This window comes from Salvelinus alpinus, chromosome 15 (assembly GCF_045679555.1).
Source record: "Salvelinus alpinus chromosome 15, SLU_Salpinus.1, whole genome shotgun sequence".
NCBI lineage: Eukaryota > Metazoa > Chordata > Actinopteri > Salmoniformes > Salmonidae > Salvelinus > Salvelinus alpinus.
In genome coordinates, this window is record NC_092100.1 from 40,991,715 (window position 1) to 41,016,189 (window position 24,475).

The 24,475-nt window shown below is 43.1% G+C and overlaps 1 protein-coding gene across 2 annotated transcripts in view; it reads right to left on the reverse strand.

Moving 5' to 3' along the window:
* The window catches only part of LOC139540083 (serine/threonine-protein kinase WNK1-like), a 64,127-nt gene that overhangs the window by 18,018 nt on the left and 21,634 nt on the right, over window positions 1-24,475 (reverse strand). For both annotated transcript variants that reach the window (XM_071343637.1, XM_071343636.1), the window contains exons 3-5: window positions 6,219-6,391; window positions 5,799-6,019; window positions 3,989-4,146 (exon numbers count right to left, since the gene is read on the reverse strand). In XM_071343637.1, the coding sequence (XP_071199738.1) occupies window positions 3,989-4,146; window positions 5,799-6,019; window positions 6,219-6,391 (552 nt within the window). The remainder of the gene's footprint in view (window positions 1-3,988; window positions 4,147-5,798; window positions 6,020-6,218; window positions 6,392-24,475) is intronic.

A 24,475-nucleotide genomic window follows, 5' to 3' on the forward strand; every position in this document is an offset into this window, starting at 1 on the left:
TATGATGCATCTTTCCATCAGAAGATGTAACGTGTGTTTTATGATGCATCTTTCCATCAGAAGATGTAACATGGTTTTCCAAAACATGCACTGCACTGCTCTCGGATCAGCGTTCTCCCTTTCCAATCTAATCTTAACATTAGAATTATTCCACAACACTGATGGCGGATCAGCTCCTAGAGCGATATTATTATCCAAGGCTACAAATATTGATGTTGACTATAATAATGCACTAAATCAAGATTTGGTACATCATTGCACATGTTACACATCATGAAATATATTGAGTCAAATAGCTAAAAAGCATACAAATAGCTAGATATAACTTTATTGAATTAACATGAAATTCCAATATCATTCAGATATATATAGGTCTATGTAGCCTATACTGTATTTATCTTTTGATACAGTTCTTGGTTTTCATTTGAAGTTTCTTTATATCATTCACTTGTTATGCAAAGAAATCGTCAACTTTGTATTTGTAGTCACTGTCACATTTGTTCTGAAGTTATTGGCGGTCACAGAAAGACAGATAAACATAGATTTGGTGTTTAGCGGAGATCTTCTGTGTATAAAATGACGCGGAAGTGCAAAACAGCATCTAACGACGTACTTAGCTGTTCTGAGGCAGTTGTTAAATAACAAACATTTTCAAGAGCAACTTTAGTAACAATGGTTTTGGGAAACCGTTCGGAAATGTAACGATGCACCTACAAAAGGTTCTAACGATGAAAGTAGCCTTAAGATGCTTTTGAGGAATCGTGCCCTGGTCTACTCAGGGTTGTGTTCTGGAGGGCACAAGGTTGCAGATAGAAATGATGTGTACAAAGTTGAAATTATTCCATATTCTACATGCCAGAAGTATGTCTGTTCTACATAATATATGTCTGAACGTTCTGTGGCGTTCTGTTGCCCTGTCGCCTCCTAGCAGCACTGTAGAACAGAGTATAACCCTTTACTGGGCAGCAGTGCATGCTTTGTGTTAAAACTCATGTACTTGAATGTCCCAAATGTTTTTGTGGGAAAACAACGTTGTTGAGGGGGAATAGAGTCACCGGTTACAGTGCTCTCATCTCAGACCAAGGTTCAGTAGCTACAGTACCCACTGAACCCTGGGCCTGTTTTGAGGGCCACTGATCTAAATTCTACATGTGCATTTAGGAGTTATGGTGACACTCCCACCCTTTGAAGATTAGTGGCTAGGGCTGTTACTGGGAGGGAGGGAGAGGAATGTAAATAAGGAAACTGACCATATTTCAAGAGGATTTACTTCTGGGTAACAGAGATTAGGTCTATAGAGACAGCAGGAGACTGCCTGGCTCTACAGAGGTATGGAGGGCTGGATAAGAGCTGTAATCACAGTCACATTAAGACAGCTCTGATAGACAGTCATAAGTTTGCACAATCAATTCTGTGATAAGTATGTTGTGTATACTGATTCCTGGAATGCAAGTAACTTATCAAGGGAGTTTAACAATGTTTAACTGAGGTAAAAAGGTAACCTGTGTCATAAACAGGGTTGGGAAATTACACCAACCCTTCCAAATGCGGGTAGATTTTGTAATTGGTGGGTAAGAATGTCTATTTCACCAGCCACGTTGACAGGTGATCACACATATATTTGGAATATATACATTTTTTATCCATATGTAGAAGTTGGTCGAATTGACTGGAAAAGCCTACTAAAGTGTGACTTTTTCCTCGAGTTTCTTGGCCAGTTATATCACTTTGTTCACATGCTAGGTAGATTTTTTAATGTTAGTTTGAGTTCGCTGTAACTGTCTGCTGAAATGTTTTTTTCATCAGAGACAAGAGCATATCCAAGTTACCACGGTAACAGCCAGTCCCTTAAAGGGGCAGCTGAGCGTTTGTCTCACCTACTGATTGTGCTTGATTCAGCAGGGATCTCTCTCTCCTAAAAGCTTTTATTAATCAACTTTTAGTCATTTCTTATCATTAAAAACTCTAAAATAGTTTAAATGTTCTCCTAGATTTATTTGTGAGAGTCTACATTTCTACTTAACTTCTTATGGCTGCAGGGGCAGTTTTGAGTAGCTTGGATGAAAGGTGCAGAGAGGTGCCCAGAGTAAACGGCCTGCTCCTCAGTCATAGTTGCTAATATATGCATAGTATTATTAGTATTGGATAGAAAACACTCTGAAGTTTCAAAAACTGTTTGAATTATGTCTGTGAGTATAACAGAACTCATATGGCAGGCAAAAACCTGAGAAAAAAATCCAAACAGGAAGTGGAAATTCTGAGGCTGGTGGATTTTGAACCAAGCTCCCATTGAAATCCCAGCGAGATATGGATGAGTTTTCACTTCCTACGGCTTCCACTAGATGTCAACAGTCTGTAGAACTTTGTCTGATGACTCTACTGTGAAGGGGGGCCGGATGAGAGGAGAATTAGTCACCACTGCCATGAGGTGACCATGCTTTCACCATGCGCGTTCACATAAGAGGGAGCTCCGTTCCATTGCTCATCGTCAATGTAATTCTCCGGTTGGAACGTTATTCAAGATTTATGTTAACAACATTCTAAAGATTGATTCAATACATCGTTTGACATGTTTCTACTGACTGTTATGGAACTTTTGGACATTTCGTCAGGTTTTAGTGAAAGCGCTTTGTGACTTTGGAATTGTTTACCAAACGCGCTAACCAAAGTAGCTAATTGGACATAAATAACGGACATTATCGAACAAATCAAGCATTTATTGTGGACCTGGGATTCCTGGGAGTGCATTCTGATGAAGATCATCAAAGGGAATATTTATCATGTCATTTCTGGTTTCTATTGACTCCAACATGGTGGCGACAGTGGCTGGTGGACCAAAAAGTGAATTTCCCACCGTGGTCGTGATCAGGTGTACCTACTCCCTCCCAGTGTAGTTGATGAACAACTGTGATCATTGAGCGTGGCAGCAGAGATTACAGTACTAGAATGGCAATGCTGATTGGTGACAAAATAGGCTCACCTTCAAGGTCCATTTCTAACCATAAATCATGGAGTATCTATGTCGAGGTGTGTGTTTTATTGCTCCTCCTTTGCCAAAGACCAGTTCCAGTATCAGCCAGAGGGAAATAACAGGACAGTGCAAACACTCCAATCAATCACACACTCCTCACTTCAACTGACAGACACGCAACACAACTTCTAGACTCATTCCACACACGCGTCAGGAGACAGAGCAAGGAAAACAGAGAGGAAGAGAAGGAAATAGAGGGGGAGAAAAATAATGGAGTGGAGGATTGGAGGGAAGGGAAATAGGTAGAGAGAGGGCGGAAGAGGACTCGAGGCGAAGACAGAAAGAGGGGTGAGAAATCGATAAAGATAGGAGAGAAAGAGAGTGGCAAAGGAAGGCCAATGATGCAAATGAAAAAGAACTGTGCTCAAAAGGGAGAAAACAGCAGGGAGGGAGGAGAGGGGGGTGGCAGAGTGGGAGGACAACAGGGAGAGGGGGGTGGCAGAGTGGGAGGACAACAGGGAGAGGGGGGTGGCAGAGTGGGAGGACAACATGGAGAGGGGAGTGGCAGAGTGGGAGGACAACATGGAGAGGGGAGTGGCAGAGTGGGAGGACAACAGGGAGAGCGGGGTGGCAGAGTGGGAGGACAACAGGGAGAGGGGAGTGGCAGAGTGGGAGGACAACAGGGAGAGGGGGGTGGCAGAGTGGGAGGACAACAGGGAGAGGGGGGTGGCAGAGTGGGAGGACAACAGGGAGAGGGGGGTGGCAGAGTGGGAGAACAACAGGGAGAGGGGGGTGGCAGAGTGGGAGGACAACAGGGAGAGGGGGGTGGCAGAGTGGGAGGACAACAGGGAGAGGGGAGTGGCAGAGTGGGAGGACAACAGGGAGAGGGGGGTGGCAGAGTGGGAGGACAACAGGGAGAGGGGAGTGGCAGAGTGGGAGGACAACAGGGAGAGGGGGGTGGCAGAGTGGGAGGACAACAGGTGGCATGGAATGAGGGTTGAGGCGTGGGAGACTTACGCTGGTGACTCGGCGGTAGATCTGTGCAGCGTTCTGGCACTCGGAGTATGGGTACTCTGAGGTGGCCATCTCCAGCATGCACATCCCAAAGGCATACACATCCACTGACTCGTCGTACTTCTCCTCATACATCTCAGGCGCCATGAACTCAGGGGTACCTTAAATCAAATACAACCATTCAGAACTCTGTGTCTCTCTCCCTCTCGGAGTGTCACACCCAAAACGCCCCTCTTCTCCTCTAACCGAAGAGGAGGAAGAGTGACCCGTCGCCGCTGCCTCCGGGTGAGCAGAACCTGCGAGAGGAGAGAAAGAGAGAGAGAGAGAGAAAGAGGGGGGGAGGAGAGCAACAAAAAAAAGGGGGGAAGCTGGGCTCAGTTAGACTGTAGAGAAAGAGGCACACGTTTCTCTGTGTAAGACCTGGTTATCTTGGGGGGGGTGACACCTGGTATAGGGGGTCTAAAGAAGATGGCTGGTGTACAGAACACACTATGGGCAAATTGGTGTTAGACACATATCAGTTCAACTACTGACAGACTGTAGAATTACCCGGTTTACCTGTCAGAACCCGGTTAGTGAGTTGAGTGCCAATGATCAGGGGCTTCAAAATGGCAGAGAAGGGGCACGAATCATAAGACTAGCTATGGAAATAACTTGTGTCAAGACCTTACCTTTCACAAACAAACACTCAAACATAACCCATTTCATACAAACTTACCTTTAAGTAGGCCGACTTACCTGTCCTCCTTGACCTGGGGAGTAAGGTGTTACGGTGAGGGCCGAGAGAAGCAGATCCCATAGCTAGTTAGTGAAACAGTGTGTGTCTGGACACCAGCCGTATTCAAATAGCAGATACTCTGCTCTCAATCTTCTGAGGGTCTTACACAGAAAAACTCAAGATGGATATTTGAAATGAATAGGTTTTTGTAAGATGTGTGTCACAGTGCACTTGCACACTTACCAGGCCCATAACAATACTCACTTACCAGCAGTACCCTACTTATTCCTTTACTGCAGCATGGAGCACAGCTGAGGCTAGAGCCTACAGTTTCAAAACATACCCGAGAGTGAAAGAAATCAAATAAAAAAAAGTCTGATAAAGGAGAAGTGGGTAGGGGGGCTTTCCAGACAGAAAAAGAAGCAGACATTCTCTCTGCTCCTAAAATGGTTTAAAAGACAGAGAAACACTGACAAAAACCTGTGGGAGCAAACCCTTAAAAAAAAGAGAGACAAAACGGGAAATGTTATTGGCATCATTGGCAAACAGACCACATATTTCCAAACCACAAAGCAAAGACCAGTCTGAGAGAACATAGAACCAGTGGCCATACCTGTAGCCCTGGTCTGGCTAGCCTGACGGTTAAGGCATGACAGGTGGATTGAGATTCATATTTCGCAGAGAGATTGGAGGCGCTACTTACTCTTAGTAGGAGCCTGACACAGCAAACTTTCACTTTATGGAGGAAAAATACTATCTAATCGATTCTGTCACTGAGTAACCAGCCCTGGCGGACTCACTGACATGACAGTGTGTGTAAAGAGAGGGTTTGTGGGTCTCCCCATGACCTGGCCTCCGCTTGTGCTGTGGTTTGATTAGAGAGCTGAAACATTGTGGTCTGTTTTCCAACCACATTGTCATAAAAAAAAAGACGATCAGAAACAAAAACCTAACCCCCCCCACCCACCCAATCAAACCCTTCATAACCTCAAGGTCAACCACAGTATAAGAACCTTACACAAGACATCCCTTTGGAGTGTAGCGGGGAGGAAAGCAGGGCACAGTAAAAGGAAGTGGGTGATATTGGGGTCTTACCTATGACACTCTTGGCAAAAGAGGACCTCTTGAGTGTGGCCAATCCCAGGTCTCCTATCTTGACGGAGCCTGTGGGGCCGGTGATGAAGATGTTGTCACACTTCAGGTCCCTGTGAATGATGGGAGGGGCTCGGGTGTGGAGAAAGTGAAGGCCCTTCAGGATCTGCCTACACCAGCTCCTCAGAACCTTAATCTTCATCACCTTGAAACGCTTCAGATACCTACAGAACAGGACACATATAGGGTTAAAGATGGACGTCACACATCCATCCTCATTACAATTCACTGACTCAGGAACCTAGTGCCGACAGTTTCATTATGACCATCTTTGAGAAAAAACACACAGAAGAGAACAACACCATTTGCATGACGTCCAGCACTGGACTGGTGTTGACGCCTGTGTGTAAGAGTGATACTCACGTTTTCAGTGTTCCGGAGGTCATGAGTTCTGTGACCAGCACAATGCACTTCCTGCCTTTAACGGGGGCCTCCCAGGATTCGTAGAAGCGGACGATGTTGGGGTGCTGCAGCCCCTTCAGCATGCCAGCCTCCTCCTTGAACCGCTGGCGTTCCGACTTGGACAGCTTACGGTCCTACGGGGGGGGGGGGGGGGAGAATCATAGGAACGTCAGTGTTACAGTCAGTCAGGAGAGAGAATAAACACAGGTCGATGAGAGTACATTTAGCTTACAGACAATATGGCATATACTCTTTTCATTCAGCAAAGGTCAAACAACAATGCGAACAGTAGCCTTTTACTAGTATGATGTCAAAGTGAAAGTGGCTCTACATCATGGCACAAACATTCATGTTGATGCTTTTTAAAGTGTGGGGATTTGCAATATGAGTGTTTAGCTCACTAAACTTTTGGAAAGAGGGCAAATCTTCAAACATTTCTGTCAGCTTGCTTTCAGTTAGCACATGCTTGGGACAAAATACATCATCACTTGTTTCTTTCAAAGCAGTATAGTGACTGAGTTGGACAAAAGTGCTTTACAGTTCATAAAAACAAGTACGAATAGACCTATGTATATTCATCAAATTACAGTACCGGTCAAAGGTTTGGACACACCTAGTCCTTCAAGGTTTAAAAAAAATATCATTTTATACATTGTAGAATAGCAATGAAGACATAAAAACTATGAAATAACATATGGAATAGTGTAGTAACCAAAGAAGTGTTAAACAAATAAAAACAGGAGATTCTTCAAATTAGCCACCCTTTGCCTTAATGACAGCTTTGCACACTCTTGGCATTCTCTCAAACAGCTTCATGAGGTAGTCACCTGGAATACATTTCAATGCTCCCGAGTGGTGCAGCGGTCTAAGGCACTGCATCTCAGTGCTTGAGGCGTCACTACAGACAACCTGGTTCGATTCCAGGCTGTATCACAACCGGCCATGATTGGGAGTCCCAGCCGTCGTCCAGGTTTGGCCGGGGTAGGCCGTCATTGTAAATAAGAATTTGTTCTTAACTGACTTTCCTAGTTAAAAGTTGAACAAAAAATAAATAAATTAACAGGTGTGCCTTAAAAGTTCATTTGTGGAATTTATTTCCTTCTTAATGCATAGGAGCCAATCAGTTGTGTTGTGACAAGGTAGGGCTGGTATACAGAAGATGGTCTTTTACCAAATAAGGCTAAGTCTATATTACGGCAAGAACAGCTCAAATAAGCAAAAAACGACAGTCCATCATTACTTTAAGACATGAAGGTCCGTCATTCCGTAAAATGTAAACAACTTTGAAAGTTTCTTCAAGTGCAGTCGCAAAAACCATCAAGTGCTATGATGAAACTGGCTCTCATGAGGACCGCCACAGGAAAGGAAGACCCAGAGTTATCTCTGCAGCAGAGGATAAGTTCATTAGAGTTACCAACCTCAGAAATTGCAGCCCAAATAAACGCTCAGAGTTCAAGTAACAGACACATCTCAACATCAACTGTTCAGAGACTGCGTGAATCATAGTCAAATTGCTGCAAAGAAACCACTACTAAAGAACACCAATAAGAAGAGAGTTTCTTGGGCCAAGAAACACAAGCAATGGACAATAGACCGGTGGAAATCTGTCCAGACGCAGAGTAGGTGAACGGATGATCTCCACATGTGTGGATCCCCACGTGAAGCATGGAGGAGGTGGTGTGATGGTGCTTTGCTGGTGACACGGTCAGTGATTCATTTAGAATTCAAGGCACACTTAACCAGCATGGATACCACAGCATTCTGCAGCGATATGCCATTCCATCTGGTTTGCGCTTAGTGGGACTATCATTTGTTTTTCAACAGAACAATGAGCCAACACACCTCCAGGCTGTGTAAGGGCTATTTGACCAAGAAGGACAGTGGTGGAGTGATGCATCAGATGACCTGATCTCCACAATCACCGACCTCAACCCAATTGAGCTGGTTTGGGATGAGTTGGACCGCAGAGTGAAGGAAAATCAGCTAACAAGTACTCAGCATGTGTGGGACTGTTGAAAAATAATTTCAGGTGAAGCTGGTTGAGATAATGCCAAAAGTGTGCAAAGCTGTCATTAAGGCAAAAGGTGGCTACTTTGAAGAATCTAAAATATATTTTGATTTGTTTAACACTTTTTCAGTTACTACCTGATTCCATATGTGGTATTTCTTAGTTTTTTTCTTAGTTCATAATAAAGAATAACCCTTGAATGAGTAGGTGTGTCCAAACTTTTGACTGGTACTGTACATTAAAGACATGCTCAGTTCGTCAAATTTCTGCCCTGCTAGAGCTGCCCCAGTCAAGTGTATGTGCTGTAAATGTGAAGTGGAAACATCTAGGAGCAATAACGGCTCAGACGCAACATGGTAGGCCACACAAGTTCACAGAACGGGACCGCCGAGTGCTGAAGCGTGTAGAGCGTAAAAATCGTCTGTCCTCGGTTGCAACACTCACTACCGAGTTCCAAACTGCCTCTGGAAGCAACGTCAGCACAATAACTGTTCGTCAGGAACTTCATGAAATGGGTTTCCATGGCCGAGTAGCCGCACAATAGCCAAAGATCACCATGCGCAATGCCAAGCGTTGGCTGGAGTGGTGTAAAGCCTGTCGCCATTGGACTCTGGAGCCGTGGAAAATGTGTTCTCTGGAGTTATGAATCACGCTTCACCATCTGGCAGTCCAACAGACGAATCTGGGTTTGGCGGATGCCAGGAGAATGCAACCTGCCCGAATGCATAGTGCCCACTGTAAAGTTTGGTGGAGGAGGAATAATGGTCTGGGGCTGTTTCTCATGGTTCGGGCTAGGCCCCTTAGTCCAGTGAAGGGAAATCTTAACGCTACAGCATACAATGACATTCTAGACGATTCTCTGCTTCCAACTTTGTGGCAACAGTTTGGGTAAGGCCCTTTCCTGTTTCAGCATCACAATGCCCCCGTGCACAAAGCAAGGTCCATACAGAAATGGTTTGTCGAGATCGCTGTGAAAGAACTTGACTGGCCTGCACAGAGCCCTGTCCTCAACCCATCAAACACGTTTGGGATGATTTGAAACGCCGACTGTGAGACAGGCCTAATCGCCCAACATCAGTGCCCGACCTCACGAATGCTCATGGCTGAATGGAAGCATGTTCCAACATCTAGTGGAAAGCCTTCCCAGAAGAGTGGAGGCTGTTATAGCAGCAAAGTGGGGCCCAACTCCATAATAATGTCCATGACTTTGGAATGAGATGTTCAACGAGCAGGTGTCCACATACTTTTGGTCATGTAGAGTAGCTGCACATATGGGATGTATCATGCCATTTTCGGAGATCACTTTGGCTGGTGAGTGCTACTTTAAGAACTACTGGCCAAAAAATATACAAAAGTACTGGAAGAGTCACTTTAAACTTTAATATAATTTGATGTATATATATAGGCAGAGGTAAAACTGAAATAATTTTCACACTATCAAATAATTGTACGCGCGCACACACCCACGGACGTAGGACCTTGCGCCTGTTCTCTCTGGCATGGGGCAGTGACATGAGGAATGTGTGCAGCTTTGGCATACCTTCCCACCAAACTGAAAACAAAAAGGGCCAAAGCGTGACCGAGCGAGAGACGAAAGTGGAAACGTGAAAAACCTCATTCTTCCTGTCTACTAACCAAATCCCCTCAGTCTACCATCGCAAATCATACATAACATATCTAGACTTCTCATAGTGCACTCTTATCCAAACACACAGAGCTCTGTCCAGTAACATTCAACAGGTGGCCAGCGTAAAGCCCTGACAGAATATCAAGTACAAGTCAAATCAGATACCTTCATGCATTTGTAGACTAACTCTTTGGAACACTTTATGATCGCCAACGCCTTCATTCTTGGACCAGTAAAACTCAACAATAATCAAAACCTTTTCTTAACTAAGAGAGCCAGCAAATAAATTCTAACTAAAAAGTCTAATTTCACTTCGACAATAGGCCTATTTAAATACTAAAACAGGAGTAAAAAGGCAACAGAGTTTGTGCACAGGCCTGAGGCCTTTATGCCTCAGTCTCAGATACACTGCTAGGCCTACATCTGCTCTCTGATCTGCTAAACGTGCCAACCCAGACCAGAAACCAGACCACAATATGAAACAACATCAGTGCAAGATCTGGCAAGTGGCCAGGTTGTCCAGGAAACGCTCCCTATTGTATGTGTGAGTGAGTGAGAGAAAGAGAGAAAAAAAGAGAGAGAGAGAGAAAGGGAGCTTTCCACTGTCAGACTGACATCTGACTGCAGTTAGAAAGGAACTGAGCTGTTCTGGCTCTGGGGCTTTGGTCTGACTGTTAAGTGTTGGGTGTCTTTGGGGGTGTGGTTACTAGGGAGGGGGGTTTGGAGGACAGGAGGTGGAAGGATGAGGATTCTTTGGACAAAGGCAGGTTTTATTTTTAGGGAGGGTACGCACAGGAGTGAGGGGGTGACAGGGAACCAGAGTATATTTCAGGAGGAGGGGTGACCCTGAGCCTGGATAAGGGCTGAGGTTGAGTCAGGGGCGAGGGACTGCTTGCTTTGCTCTCTAACTAACTGACCTAGTTTCAGTTCATCTGTTGTGCCCATGGCATAGGCCAGCAGTTCCCCTTCCCCTTTCTCTTCCCGTTTTGCAGTGCATATGGAAACAGCCATGAAAAACATTTGTGGTTCGATACCACGGTTGTGCGCAATTCTGAAGTTTGGAATCAACTCATATTCAACTCATGAGTTAAAATTAAAATTGAATTGGCCAGGATGTAGACTAAAACATGTGAGTGATAAAGTAAAATTGAATTCAGTGCAATTCAAATAAATTCCACTCAGTCATACAGAACATGAGTTTCAATGAATCTGACAGGTCACACTTCCAGATAACAAAGAATATTTCACTTTACTCTGGAAACAATGTTCATATACTCTTAACCGTAGAAGAGCAAAATACAGTGCATTCGGAAAGTAATCAGACCCCTTGACTTTTCCCACATTTTATTACGTTACAGCCTTATTCTAAAATAGATGAAATTAAATGTTTTCCTGAATCTACACACAATACCCCATAATGACGAAATGAAAACAGGTTTAGAAATGTTTGCTAATTTCTGAAAATGAAAAGCATAAATACCTTATTTACATAAGTACTCAGTCCCTTGAGACTCAAAATTGAGCTCAGGTACATCCTGTTTCCATTGTTCATCCTTGAGAGATTTTTCTACAACTTGGAGTCCACCTGTGGTAAATTGAATTGATTGGACATGATTTGGAAAGGCACACACCTGTCTATATAAGGTCTCACTGTTGACAGTGCATGTCAGAGCAAAAACCAAGCCATGAGGTTGAAGGAATTGTCTGTAGAGCTCCGAGACAGGATTGTGTTGAGGCACAGATCTGGGGAAGGGTACCAAAACATTTCTGCAGTATTGAAGGTCCCCAAGAGCACAGTGGCCTCCGCCATTCTTAAATGGAAGAAGTTTGGAACCACGAAGACTCTCCCTAGGGCTAGCCGCCTGGCCAAACTGCACAATCGGGGGAGAAGAACCTTGATCAGGGAGGTGACAGAGAACCCAATTGTCACTCTGACAGAGTTCCAGAGTTCCTCTGTGGAGATGGGAGAACCTTCCAGAAGGACAACCATCTTTGCAGCACTCCACCAATCATGCCTTTATGGTATAGTGGCCAGATGGAAGCCAATCCTCAGTAAAAGGCACATGACAGCCTGCTTGGAGTTTGCCAAAAGGCACCTATAGGACTCTCAAACCATGAGACCAAAAGGCACCTAAAGGACTCCCTGGTCGGATAAAACCAAGATTGAACTCTTTGGCCTGAATGCCAAGCATCACGTCCGGAGGAAACGTGGCACCATCCCTACGGTGAAGCATGGTGGTGGGAGCATCATGCTGTGGGGATGTTTGTCAGCGGCAGGGACTGGGAGACAAGTCAGGATCGAGGGAAAGATGAAGGGAGCAAAGTACAGAGAAATCCTTGATGAAAACCTGCTCCAAAGCGCTCAGAACCTCAGACTGGGGCAAAGGTTCACAGGACAAAGACCCTAAGCACACAGCCAAGACAACGCAGGAGCGGCTTTGGGACAAGTCTGAATGTCCTTGAGTGGCCCAGCCAGAGCCTGGACTTGAAACCGATCTCTGGAGAGACCTGAAAATAGCTGTGCAGCGACACTCCCCATCCAACCTGACAGAGCTTGGAGAGGCTCTGCAGAGAAGAATGGGAGAAACTCCCCAAATACAGGTGTGCCAAGCTTGTAGTGTCATACCCAAGAAGACGAGGCTCTAATCGCTGCTAAAGGTGCTTCAACAAAGTACTGAGTAAAGGGTCTGAATTCTTTCTGAATGCACTGTACATATCCTTAGAGATTGACAGTCTTAAAAATAACAATGTTAACGATAACCTTACATTTTTAAAGAATCGGTTGATTAAATAAATGAAACCATTAAATTATTTATAACATTAAAATTAATTTCCTAAATTAAGATGTATACTAATCTTATTTATATAAATAGCCTTTGTTCTCTTATTCCATACTTTTGGCCTGGTGTGAACATTTTAACAGCAGCTGTAAAAATCTGTCGTTCTGCCCCTAGGCAAGGCAGTTTACCCCCTTAAAATCAACCACGACAGGGTCAGAAATGTTGTGACAAAAACCATGTCCCTACACTTAATTCAAACCACTCCGCCCCATTCTGTGTTTACATGTGTTCACCATTCATTAACTGCCTCACTGACTGACTCCAAACACAGTTCAGTGCAACGGAATGGACTGGTCTAACACACCATTCACTTACGGTAATTCAAACAGTTCATTACGATATTTTAACACTAGGAACTCCTCTGACATTGTCATCTCAAAAATAGCATCTATGGAGTATAAAGCAAAACCTTATTAGGCAAGTTGTTGTTCACACTTACAAAGCAATGCAAACTACTTCCTGCATTAACCTGAGCGTGGACATCTGTTACTCACAAGTCCCCTTAGCTTGTCACATACAAGCAACAAAAGACACCACATTACTACTCCATGTAGTAACAACCATGTAGTAACACTGCACATCACGTGGTCACGAGAGATCACTGGCTACAAAAGATGCTAGCAATAATATACACTACATTTCAGTTCAAAACATCTTATGCATGTTTATAATTTGCTTATATCACACATGCTCATAGCTTAAAACTGAGCATTTCCGTTATTTTGTTGTGGTTGAGCAACCACAGATGTCTGAGTAAAACAATAACAAAAGAGGAATAACATCCATACCACAATACCGGGCTGTTTGCAATGCGTCATTGGTTAGACTTATTTACATACCAGTAATGTTACTGCTGATATTTACAAAGAAGTGCCAATACAACTGAGTGATACTAGTGTCCTAATCACAATGTTATACTATTATATCCTCTTAGTATGAATAGATTGTTTTTATACATCCTTAGAAAATAGTGTTAGGTTCAAGCTCTGTGTAGGAGAAATGTAATTACAGTGCACTCGGAAAGTATTCAGACCCCTTCCCTTTTATCCACAGTTACGTTACAGCCTTATTCTAAAATGGTTTAAACATATCTTTTCCCCAATCAATCAATCTACACACAATACCCCATAATCACAAAGCGAAAACGCACTGTATTTACTGGACTGCAGGAATGTGTACTCCCAATACCTCAAAGTTTCTCCTGACTGAGGTGATCTGCACAGAGAAATCCTGGGTGATGGAAAAGTACATCTTTGTGGCAGGTGGATGCATCCTGTCAGTAACAGTGGATAGAGCCATAGTTACTAAATCCGAGGGGATACAGCCCCAATTTATGAATATGATGGGAATGAGAGACGTTGTGTAGATCTGGTGAGTTCATTGAACCAATACATTTGTGACGGAATGGTCCGTCACTGGCCGCAGGCAGCGTTTGGTACACTAACAGGCTGACTACACCATTCGCGTCGCGTGGGTTGCAAAATAAATTTAGAAATCTATATTATTCAATTATTGCACCCACACTGTTCGCGAGCGTCTGCGTTGCCAAGGGCTAAAATAGAAGTCAGTTCTATTTGTGACGCAGATCACGCTGCAAGTCCTTCCTCTCCCATCTCCTCATTGGTTTATGGAAGCAGATACCCAGGTGCCTTCTCCTTATACCCAAGTGGGTAAATGAAAGACTAACGAGGTCAGTGGCGGTAATGCACCTAATTTATGAAAGTTGCCAATCGCAATATAAAGTCAAGAGAAGGAAAATGCCTAGGAGGAGATGACTAGAAACGATTCGGTTGGCCGTTTTATGTGTGGATTAATTGTCGGAGTAAAGGACCTTGTGCATTTCAGGTAAAATAACAAATCAATGTTTATATCCCAGGACAAATTAGCTAGCAACAGCAAGCTAGCTAAATAGGACAAATTAACTAGCAAGTGCAAGCTAGCTAAATTGCCATAAATGTTTAACGATTTTCGACCTGACCCCAAATTAATGTAATTGGTTCAGAGTTTGTTTTGATATTTTAACCTTAGTGTCCGTGATCGCGTTTGGTGTGGGGGGACAAAATACAATTATGCACGATGGCGCACGCTCGCAGCCAGTTTGGGTTCCTTGTTACACACAGACACATTCATTGCGCCTCCCTGCTCCGTTATCAGCTACGTTAACAATGTGGGTCAACACACAAGTTAACTTCTCTTAGTACATACATTTCACACCTCATTATTACCTTCCGTCAGTAACAGGTTATGGTATAAAGAATATACAAACAAGCGTTCATGTTTAATTTAAGCAACGTTTATTGTACTTATCAATGTTATGGATGAGTGCGTTGTTTGGTTCCTTTCTCTCCATCTCTGTAGCTTCCGGGTATGCTGGGATAAGGACCAGAGCTACGGTAATCGGGCTGGGTTTGTAGTGCCTGTTCCGAATCGCTCGTTCATGTGAATGGGCATATTGGAAGACTACGTGTCAGTAGGGATGGGATTTTGTAAATGGGTTATATTGGTTTATTGTATCATGAGAAACGTGTTGCAATGTATATAATTATTTATGTTTAGCTGAGTGGAAAATGTAGGCTTTGATGAAGGTAATTGCTTAATTAATTAGTGCTGGGTATTTTCTGATGGGAGGGGCTTCCCCGAAAAAGGAGCCTCTCTTTCAGTTCAAGGGGGAAACCATTTTGGATTGAGCTGTTGATGGGGTAGCACTGTTTTTAAGCTGTCACCATAATGTAATGTATACTTTGGATGGCAGAAACTGTTGTTTTTCTTCCGGATTCACTCTGTAAATAAACACCCTTGCACAGAAGTACTTCTGCGGCTCCGCCATCTTTTTTTTGATAGAGGTTTTTCAGTTTAGCCTTCTGGCCTACTCTACGTGACAACATTCAACCACCGAGAAGTCGCTAATTAGTATGTATGTACGTACGTACGTACAGTGAGGGAAAAAAGTATTTGATCCCCTGCTGATTTTGTACGTTTGCCCACTGACAAAGAAATGATCAGTCTATAATTTTAATGGTAGGTTTATTTGAACAGTGAGAGACAGAATAACAACAAAAAAATCCAGAAAAACGCATGTCAAAAACGTTATAAATTGATTTGCATTTTAATGAGGGAAATAAGTATTTGACCCCCTCTCAATCAGAAAGATTTCTGGCTCCCAGGTGTCTTTCATACAGGTAACGAGCTGAGATTAGGAGCACACTCTTAAAGGGAGTCCTCCTAATCTCAGTTTCTTACCTGTATAAAAGACACCTGTCCACAGAAGCAATCAATCAATCAGATTCCAAACTCTCCGCCATGGCCAAGACCAAAGAGCTCTCCAAGGATGTCAGGGACAAGATTGTAGATCTACACAAGGCTGGAATGGGCTACAAGACCATTGCCAAGCAGCTTGGTGAGAAGGTGACAACAGTTGGTGCGATTATTCGCAAATGGAAGAAACACAAAAGAACTGTCAAACTCCCTTGGCCTAGGGCTCCATGCAAGATCTCACCTCGTGGAGTTGCAATGATCATGAGAATGGTGAGGAATCAGCCCAGAACTACACAGGAGGATCTTGTCAATGATCTCAAGGCAGCTGGGACCATAGTCACCAAGAAAACAATTGGTAACACACTACGCCGTGAAGGACTGAAATCCTGCAGCGCCCGCAAGGTCCCCCTGCTCAAGAAAGCACATATACATGCCCGTCTGAAGTTTGCCAATGAACATCTGAATGATTCAGAGGACAACTGGGTGAACGTGTTGTGGTCAGATGAGACCAAAATGGAGTTCTTTGGCATCAACTCAACTTGCCGTGTTTGGAGGAGGAGGAATGCTGCCTATGACCCCAAGAAACCATCCCCACCGTCAAACATGGCGGTGGAAACATTATGCTTTGGGGGTGTTTTTCTGCTAAGGGGACAGGACAACTTCACCGCATCAAAGGGACGATGGACGGGGCCATGTACCGTCAAATCTTGGGTGAAAACCTCCTTCCCTCAGCCAGGGTATTGAAAATGGGTCGTGGATGGGTATTCCAGCATGACAATGACCCAAAACACACGGCCAAGGCAACAAAGGAGTGGCTCAAGAAAAAGCACATTAAGGTCCTGGAGTGGCCTAGCCAGTCTCCAGACCTTAATCCCATAGAAAATCTGTGGAGGGAGCTGAAGGTTCGAGTTGCCAAACGTCAGTCTCGAAACCTTAATGACTTGAAGAAGATCTGCAAAGAGGAGTGGGACAAAATCTCTCCTGAGATGTGTGCAAACCTGGTGGCCAACTACAAGAAACATCTGACCTCTGTGATTGCCAACAAGGGTTTTGCCACCAAGTACTAAGTCATGTTTTGCAGAGGGGTCAAATACTTATTTCCCTCATTAAAATGCAAATCAATTTATAAAATTTTTGACATGCGTTTTTCTGGATTTTTTTGTTGATATTCTGTCTCTCACTGTTCAAATAAACCTACCATTAAAATTACAGACTGATAATTTCTTTGTCAGTGGGCAAACGTACAAAATCAGCAGGGGATCAAATACTTTTTTCCCTCACTGTATGTATATACACTGCTCAAAAAATTAAAGGGAACACTAAAATAACACATCCTAGATCTGAATGAATGAAATATTCTTATTAAATACTTTTTTCTTTACATAGTTGAATGTGCTGACAACAAAATCACACAAAAATTATCAATGGAAATCAAATTTATCAACCCATGGAGGTCTGGATTTGGAGTCACACTCAAAATTAAAGTGGAAAACCACACTACAGGCTGATCCAACTTTGATGTAATGTCCTTAAAACAAGTCAAAATGAGGCTCAGTAGTGTGTGTGGCCTCCACGTGCCTGTATGACCTCCCTACAACGCCTGGGCATGCTCCTGATGAGGTGGCGGATGGTCTCCTGAGGGATCTCCTCCCAGACCTGGACTAAAGCATCCGCCAACTCCTGGACAGTCTGTGGTGCAACGTGGCGTTGGTGGATGGAGCGAGACATGATGTCCCAGATGTGCTCAATTGGATTCAGGTCTGGGGAACGGGCGGGCCAGTCCATAGCATCAATGCCTTCCTCTTGCAGGAACTGCTGACACACTCCAGCCACATGAGGTCTAGCATTGTCTTGCATTAGGAGGAACCCAGTGCCAACCGCACCAGCATATGGTCTCACAAGGGGTCTGAGGATCTCATCTCGGTACCTAATGGCAGTCAGGCTACCTCTGGCGAGCACATGGAGGGCTGTGCGGCCCCCCAAAGAAATGCCACCCCACAGCATGACTGACCCACCGCCAAACCGGTCATGCTGGAGGATGTTGCAGGCAGCAGAACGTTCTCCACAGCGTCTCCAGACTCTGTCACGTCTGTCACATGTGCTCAGTGTGAACCTGCTTTCATCTGTGAAGATCACAGGGTGCCAGTGGCGAATTTGCCAATCTTGGTGTTTTCTGGCAAATGCCAAACGTCCTGCACGGTGTTGGGCTGTAAGCACAACCCTCACCTGTGGACGTCGGGCCCTCATACCACCCTCATGGAGTCTGTTTCTGACAGTTTGAGCAGACACATGCACATTTGTGGCCTGCTGGAGGTCATTTTGCAGGGCTCTGGCAGTGCTCCTCCTGCTCCTCCTTGCCCAAAGGCGGAGGTAGGGGTCCTGCTGCTGGGTTGTTGCCCTCCTACGGCCTCCTCCACGTCTCCTGATGTACTGGCCTGTCTCCTGGTAGCGCCTCCATGCTCTGGACACTACGCTGACAGACACAGCAAACCTTCTTGCCACAGCTCGCATTGATGTGCCATCCTGGATGAGCTGCACTACTTGAGCCACTTGTGTGGGTTGTAGACTCCGTCTCATGCTACCACTACAGTGAAAGCACCGCCAGCATTCAAAAGTGACCAAAACATCAGCCAGGAAGCATAGGAACTGAGAAGTGGTCTGTGGTCACCACCTGCAGAACCACTCCTTTATTGGGGGTGTCTTGCTAATTGCCTATAATTTCCACCTTTTGTCTATTCCATTTGCACAACAGCATGTGAAATGTATTGTCAATCAGTGTTGCTTCCTAAGTGGACAGTTTGATTTCACAGAAGTGTGACTGACTTGGAATTACATTGTGTTGTTTAAGTGTTCCCTTTATTTTTTTGAGCAGTGTATATATATATATATATTTTTTTTTAAATGTAGAGGCAAGGACAGAGAGCTTTGTGGCGATATGGCTCTTCTTGCCTCCCAATCTACTGACCGGTGACCACAAACAGTGAAGCAATTGTGTGAGAAAGCAGAAGGAGTTTAAAAGAGTGTATAAAAGGTTGTTAAGAGGTGATCGTGGGATGTTACGCTCCAGAGTCTATAACCCACAGCAAAAAGTGGGCCCCTATGCAACTGTGTAAATGGTTACATTAGAAACAACATCAAACAATTCAAAACCATAGCCAATAGTTAAGACTAAAACAAAATTGGAAACGAAGCAGAAAGCGGTAAGGAGTAGTTCAATATATACAGTATGTTTTACATTTGGTAAACATTGGTGTGATGACTGATGTATTTTATAATTTGGAAGCATTACATATTAACCTCAAAATAAGACATTCATGAGTGTGAAGCAAATGAATATACAACGGAGACTGGTAATAAATATGTACAGCAAAAAAAGTTAGGGTAGACTAAAACACACGAAGCCTTCCGGGGTGGCAGTGGCCTGCCTGTGAAAATAAGTTTTGTTTTGTCTGTAATTAAAACCTTTTTGTTCACCTGGTAAAATAATGTTAGAAGGAATGAGTGGTAAAGCATAGAAGAGATGTTAAAGGGAAACTATTGTTAGAGTGGAAGAGAAATGTACTGGGTGATGATGATTGAGAGGGCTTTCCAGTTGGAAAGGGTGGAAGAGTGAGTTGAAGGAAAACATACAGTTGAAGTAGGAAGTTTACATACACCTTATCCAAATACATTTAAACTCAGTTTTTCACAATTCCTGACATTTAATACTTGTAAAAGTTCCCTGTCCTAGGTCAGTTAGGATCACCACTTTATTTTAAGAATGTGAAATGTCAGAATAATAGTAGAGAGAACTCTATATTTCAGCTTTCATTTCTTTCATCACATTCCCAGTGGGTCAGAAGTTTACATGCACTCAATTAGTATTTGGTAGCATTGCCTTTAAATTGTTTAACTTGGGTCAAATGTTTCAGGTAGCCTTCCACAAGCTTCCCACAATAAGTTGGGTGAATTTTGGGCCATTCCTCCTGACAGAGCTGGTGTAACTGAGTCAGGTTTGTAGGCCTCCTTCCTCGCACACATTTTTTCAGTTCTGCCCAAAAATGTTCTATAGGATTGAGGTCAGGGCTTTGTGATGGCCACTCCAATACCTTGACTTTGTTGTCCTTAACTTCTTGCAACTATAGGGGGTGCTGTTCTGCATTAGCATTTTTTGGTCTCCAAATTAAACTGCCTCGTGCTCAATTCTTGATCGTACAATATGCATATTATTGTTATTATTGGATAGAAAACACTTTCTAGTTTCTATAGCCGTTGGAATTTTGTCTCTGATTGGTACAGAACTACTTCTACAGCACTTTTCCTGACAGGGAGTCAGATTTCAGAAATTTTGACCCCTGATCTGGGGTCGGTTTTAAGGTGCCTGTAAATGCTATGGAGAAACCGACACTGCCTACGTCTTCCTCTGGGTGTCAGTACGTCATCACGCTTTGAATGGAGTCGATTGCACAATCAGAGCCACTATAAAACAACAAAACGTGGAAGTACCGTCCTTTCCCTTCGCGCGTCTTACGCAAGATGGACATCGGACTTGCCTCCTTCCAAATGGTTGTTTAGCCAGTGATATTTCTCCGGTCATGTTTTTACTCGTTATAGTTGTTAAAAACATCATAATGTAGTTAATTTGAACCGTTTTATAGCAATTTATATCCGTTTAGTGCGATTTTGAGGAATTTCTTTGTCGTGCACTTTGAAGCTTTGGGCACGTTTCGGGGTCTCGGTCGATGTTAGTGGACATTTCGAAGGACAGAGGACATCTATCGACCAAAAGAAGATTAGACCCAAGAAAGGATACATTGCCCAAGAATCTGATGGAAAATCACCTCATAGTAAGAAATATTTAATATGATAAATCGTTGTTCTGTTGAAATATTTTAAACGCATAATCCGCCATTTTGTTTGTTATCGCTTCACTTGGCGAACCCTGTATTGCACAGTAAGGATAATTTTATAAATGTAAATCAGCGGTTGCATTAAGAACTAATTTGTCTTTCGATTCCTGTCAACCCTGTATTTTTTAGTCAAGTATATGATTAGCTTTCGATTAAACTAGATCACTCTGAAAGATGACGTCCGACATTTTGAGGCTTGATTTGCTAGTATTTTCATTGTATAACCACGGTTTTGTATGGCTAAATATGCACATTTTCGAACAAACTCTATATGTATGTTGTAAAATGATGTTACAGGAGTGTCATCGGAAGAATTCTGAGAAGGTTAGTGAAAAAATTAATATATTTTGGCGATGATTACGTTATAGCTCTCTTTGGCTTGAATCGATGCTCTGGTAACGTTTGCACATGTGGTATGCTAACTTATCGATTTATTGTGTTTTCGCTGTAAAACGCTTAGAAAATCTGAAATATTGTCTGAAATCACAAGATCTGGGTCTTTCCATTGCTATGCTTTGTCTATTTTTATGAAATGTTTTATGATGAGTAAATTGGTCATACACGTTGCTCTCTTTAGTAATTCTAGTCGAGTTGTGATGGTCGGTGCAATTGTAAACTGTGATTTCTACCTGAAATATGCACTTTTTTCTAACAAAACCTATCCTATACCATAAATATGTTATCAGACTGTCATCTGATGAGGTTTTTTATTGGTTAGTGGCTATTTATATCTTTATTTGGCCGAATTTGTGATAGCTACTGATGGAGTAAAAAACTGGTGGAGTAAAAAAAGTGGTGTCTTTTGCTAACGTGGTTAGCTAATAGATTTACATATTGTGTCTTCCCTGTAAAACATTTTAAAAAACAGAAATGATGGGTTTATTCACAAGATCTGTATCTTTCATCTGGTGTCTTGGACTTGTGATTTAATGATATTTAGATGCTACTATCTACTTGTGAAGCTATGCTAGCTATGCTAATCAGTGTGTGGGGGGGGGTGGGGGGTGATCCCGGACCCGGGGTAGAGGCTCGTGAAAGGTTAAGCCATTTTGCCACAACTTTGGAAGTATGCTTTGGGTCATTGTCCAATTGGAAGAACCATTTGCAACCAAGCTTTAACTTCCTGACTGATGTCTTGAGATGTTGCTTCAATATATCCACATAATCCACATTCCCCTCCACATGATGCACTCTATTTTGTGAAGTTCACCAGTCCTTCACGGTTGGGATGGTGTTCTTTGGCTTGCAAGCCTCCCCTTTTTCCTCCAAACATAACGATGGTCATTATGGCCAAACAGTTCTACTAGACCAGAGGACATTTCTCCAAAAAGTACGATCTTTGTCCCCATGTGCAGTTGCAAACCGTAGTCTGGCTTTTTTTATGGCAGTTTTGGAGCAGTGGATTCTTCCTTGCTGAACGGCCTTTCAGGTTATATTGATATAGGACTTGTTTTACTGTGTATATAGATACTTTTGTACCCGTTTCCTCCAGCATCTTCACAAGGTCCTTTGTTGTTGTTCTGGGATTGATTTGCATTTTTCGCAGCAAAGTACGTTCATCTCTGAGACAGAACACGTCTCGTTCCTGAGCGGTATGACGGCCGCGTGGTCCCATGGTGTTTATAGTTGCGTACTATTGTTTGTACAGATGAACGTGGTACCTTCAGGCACTTGGAAATTGCTCCCAAGGATGAACCAGACTTGTGGAGGTCTACAATTTTTTTTCAGAGGTCTTGGCTGATTTCTTTTGATTTTCCCATGATGTCAAGCAAAGAAGTTTGAAGGTAGGCCTTGAAATACATCCACAGGTACACCTCCAATTGACTCAAATTATGTCAATTCGCCTATCAGAAGCTTCTAAAGCCATGACATCATTTTCTGGTGTAAAGGCAGTCAACTTAGTGTATGTAAACTTCTGACCCACTGGAATTGTGACAGTGAATTATAAGTGAAATAATCTGTCTGTTAACATTTGTTGGAAAAATTACTTGTGTCATGCACAAAGTAGATGTCCTAACTGACTTGCCAAAACTATAGTTTGCTAACAAGAAATTTGTGGAGTGATTGAAAAACGATTTTAAGTGACTCCAACCTAAGTGTATGTAAACTTCAACTTCAACTGTATGTAGACTAGTGAAAGTAAAAGAAAGTGAGTTCGGCATAGAAAGAAAGGAAAGATTCATGTTACTCATGGTCTATCAGTTGAAGTCAAGTGTAATGAGTATTGACAGTATAGTTCATAATATTAGTAGCTTTCAGCAAGCACTCTAATAATGCAATATTTTAGTAATTTGAAGCGAAGGTTCTCATACAAGGTCACATGATGAATACGAGTGTTGACAGCATCTGCATTCTATTGTTTGATATGCTCCCATTACGTGAAACATTGTCCCAAATTGAATTAAACCGATCCAAAGAAATGGGCTGTGAAACTAAAAAAGCTGATAATCCAGCACAGGTTTCTTATTTGATCTCCCAGGGACAGAAATTATAGAAGGCAAGCCATACGTCAATGCAACAGGTCTAGACAACAAGATTACCAGTGAAAGAAACTTTTGCACATCTTTCCTACATCCATCGTTTTTTGAATTTTCTAATGCTATATGACTGTCCAGCTTTAATTTTTGTCCGTAAATGATTGGGGATTGCCAAACAAACTTTGGTGGGTCTTCACAAAATGTATAGTAATCTAGACTTTAAAAATGCATTGAGACAATGATCTGTCATTAACATGCCACTCGCGCCGGTATAATACAAGGACAAACGGGGACCATACTGAGAAAAATGTATGCTGGAAATTTAAGATAAATAAAGTTAATGTTTGCAGGATATCTCCCTTTCTGTAAATGTGTGTCCGTTTGTGCTAAATTGAGGGTCGATTGATAGACTCAACGTGAAGTACCCTTTCATAGGGTTTCGGGCGTGTCACAAAATGCACGTGTCACTGTCCCAGTAGCAATCGATTTCGGCTGTGGGGCAGTGACAGTTAAATTAAGAACTGGGTCTATTTGACTACATCCATAGTTTTATTCCATCGTTCTCATCAATGGCTATGCCATTGCAAGCTTTGACGGAAGGGGGGGGGACAGAGACACGACCCAGTATACTGGACACCAGGGTGTCAAGAAGCGTTTGAGAAGTTTAAACAAGCGCTGTGCGAAGCCCCCACTCTGGGAATACCAGATGTAAATAAGGAGTTTGAGATGATTGTACACAAGGATAAGGGACTACCACTCTACATTTAGGTTGGATAATTTATCAATAGTTCTAATTGTGATGGGAGAGAGAGAGAGCTGCCCCTGGACTGTGAAGCACAAAGGGAGGGGCGCGTGCGCTACTCACAACAGCGATTGAAGGGTGAAAGAGGAACCTGTCTAGTCTATTTGACAATTTCTTGAATTACCTTATGGAATTCCCTATACTGTTCCAGGACAGAACCGTTATTTTAAAAGCACGGGAACCAGTTAATAACGTTATTTTACATTCCGGGCATTTTTTACAGTCCCACAACAAAAAAACGCAACAAAGCGCCTATGCAAAGCTTTCACTCTGTCACTCATGAACGAAAGCAAAGCTACTCCTACACATTTCTGTGCCAT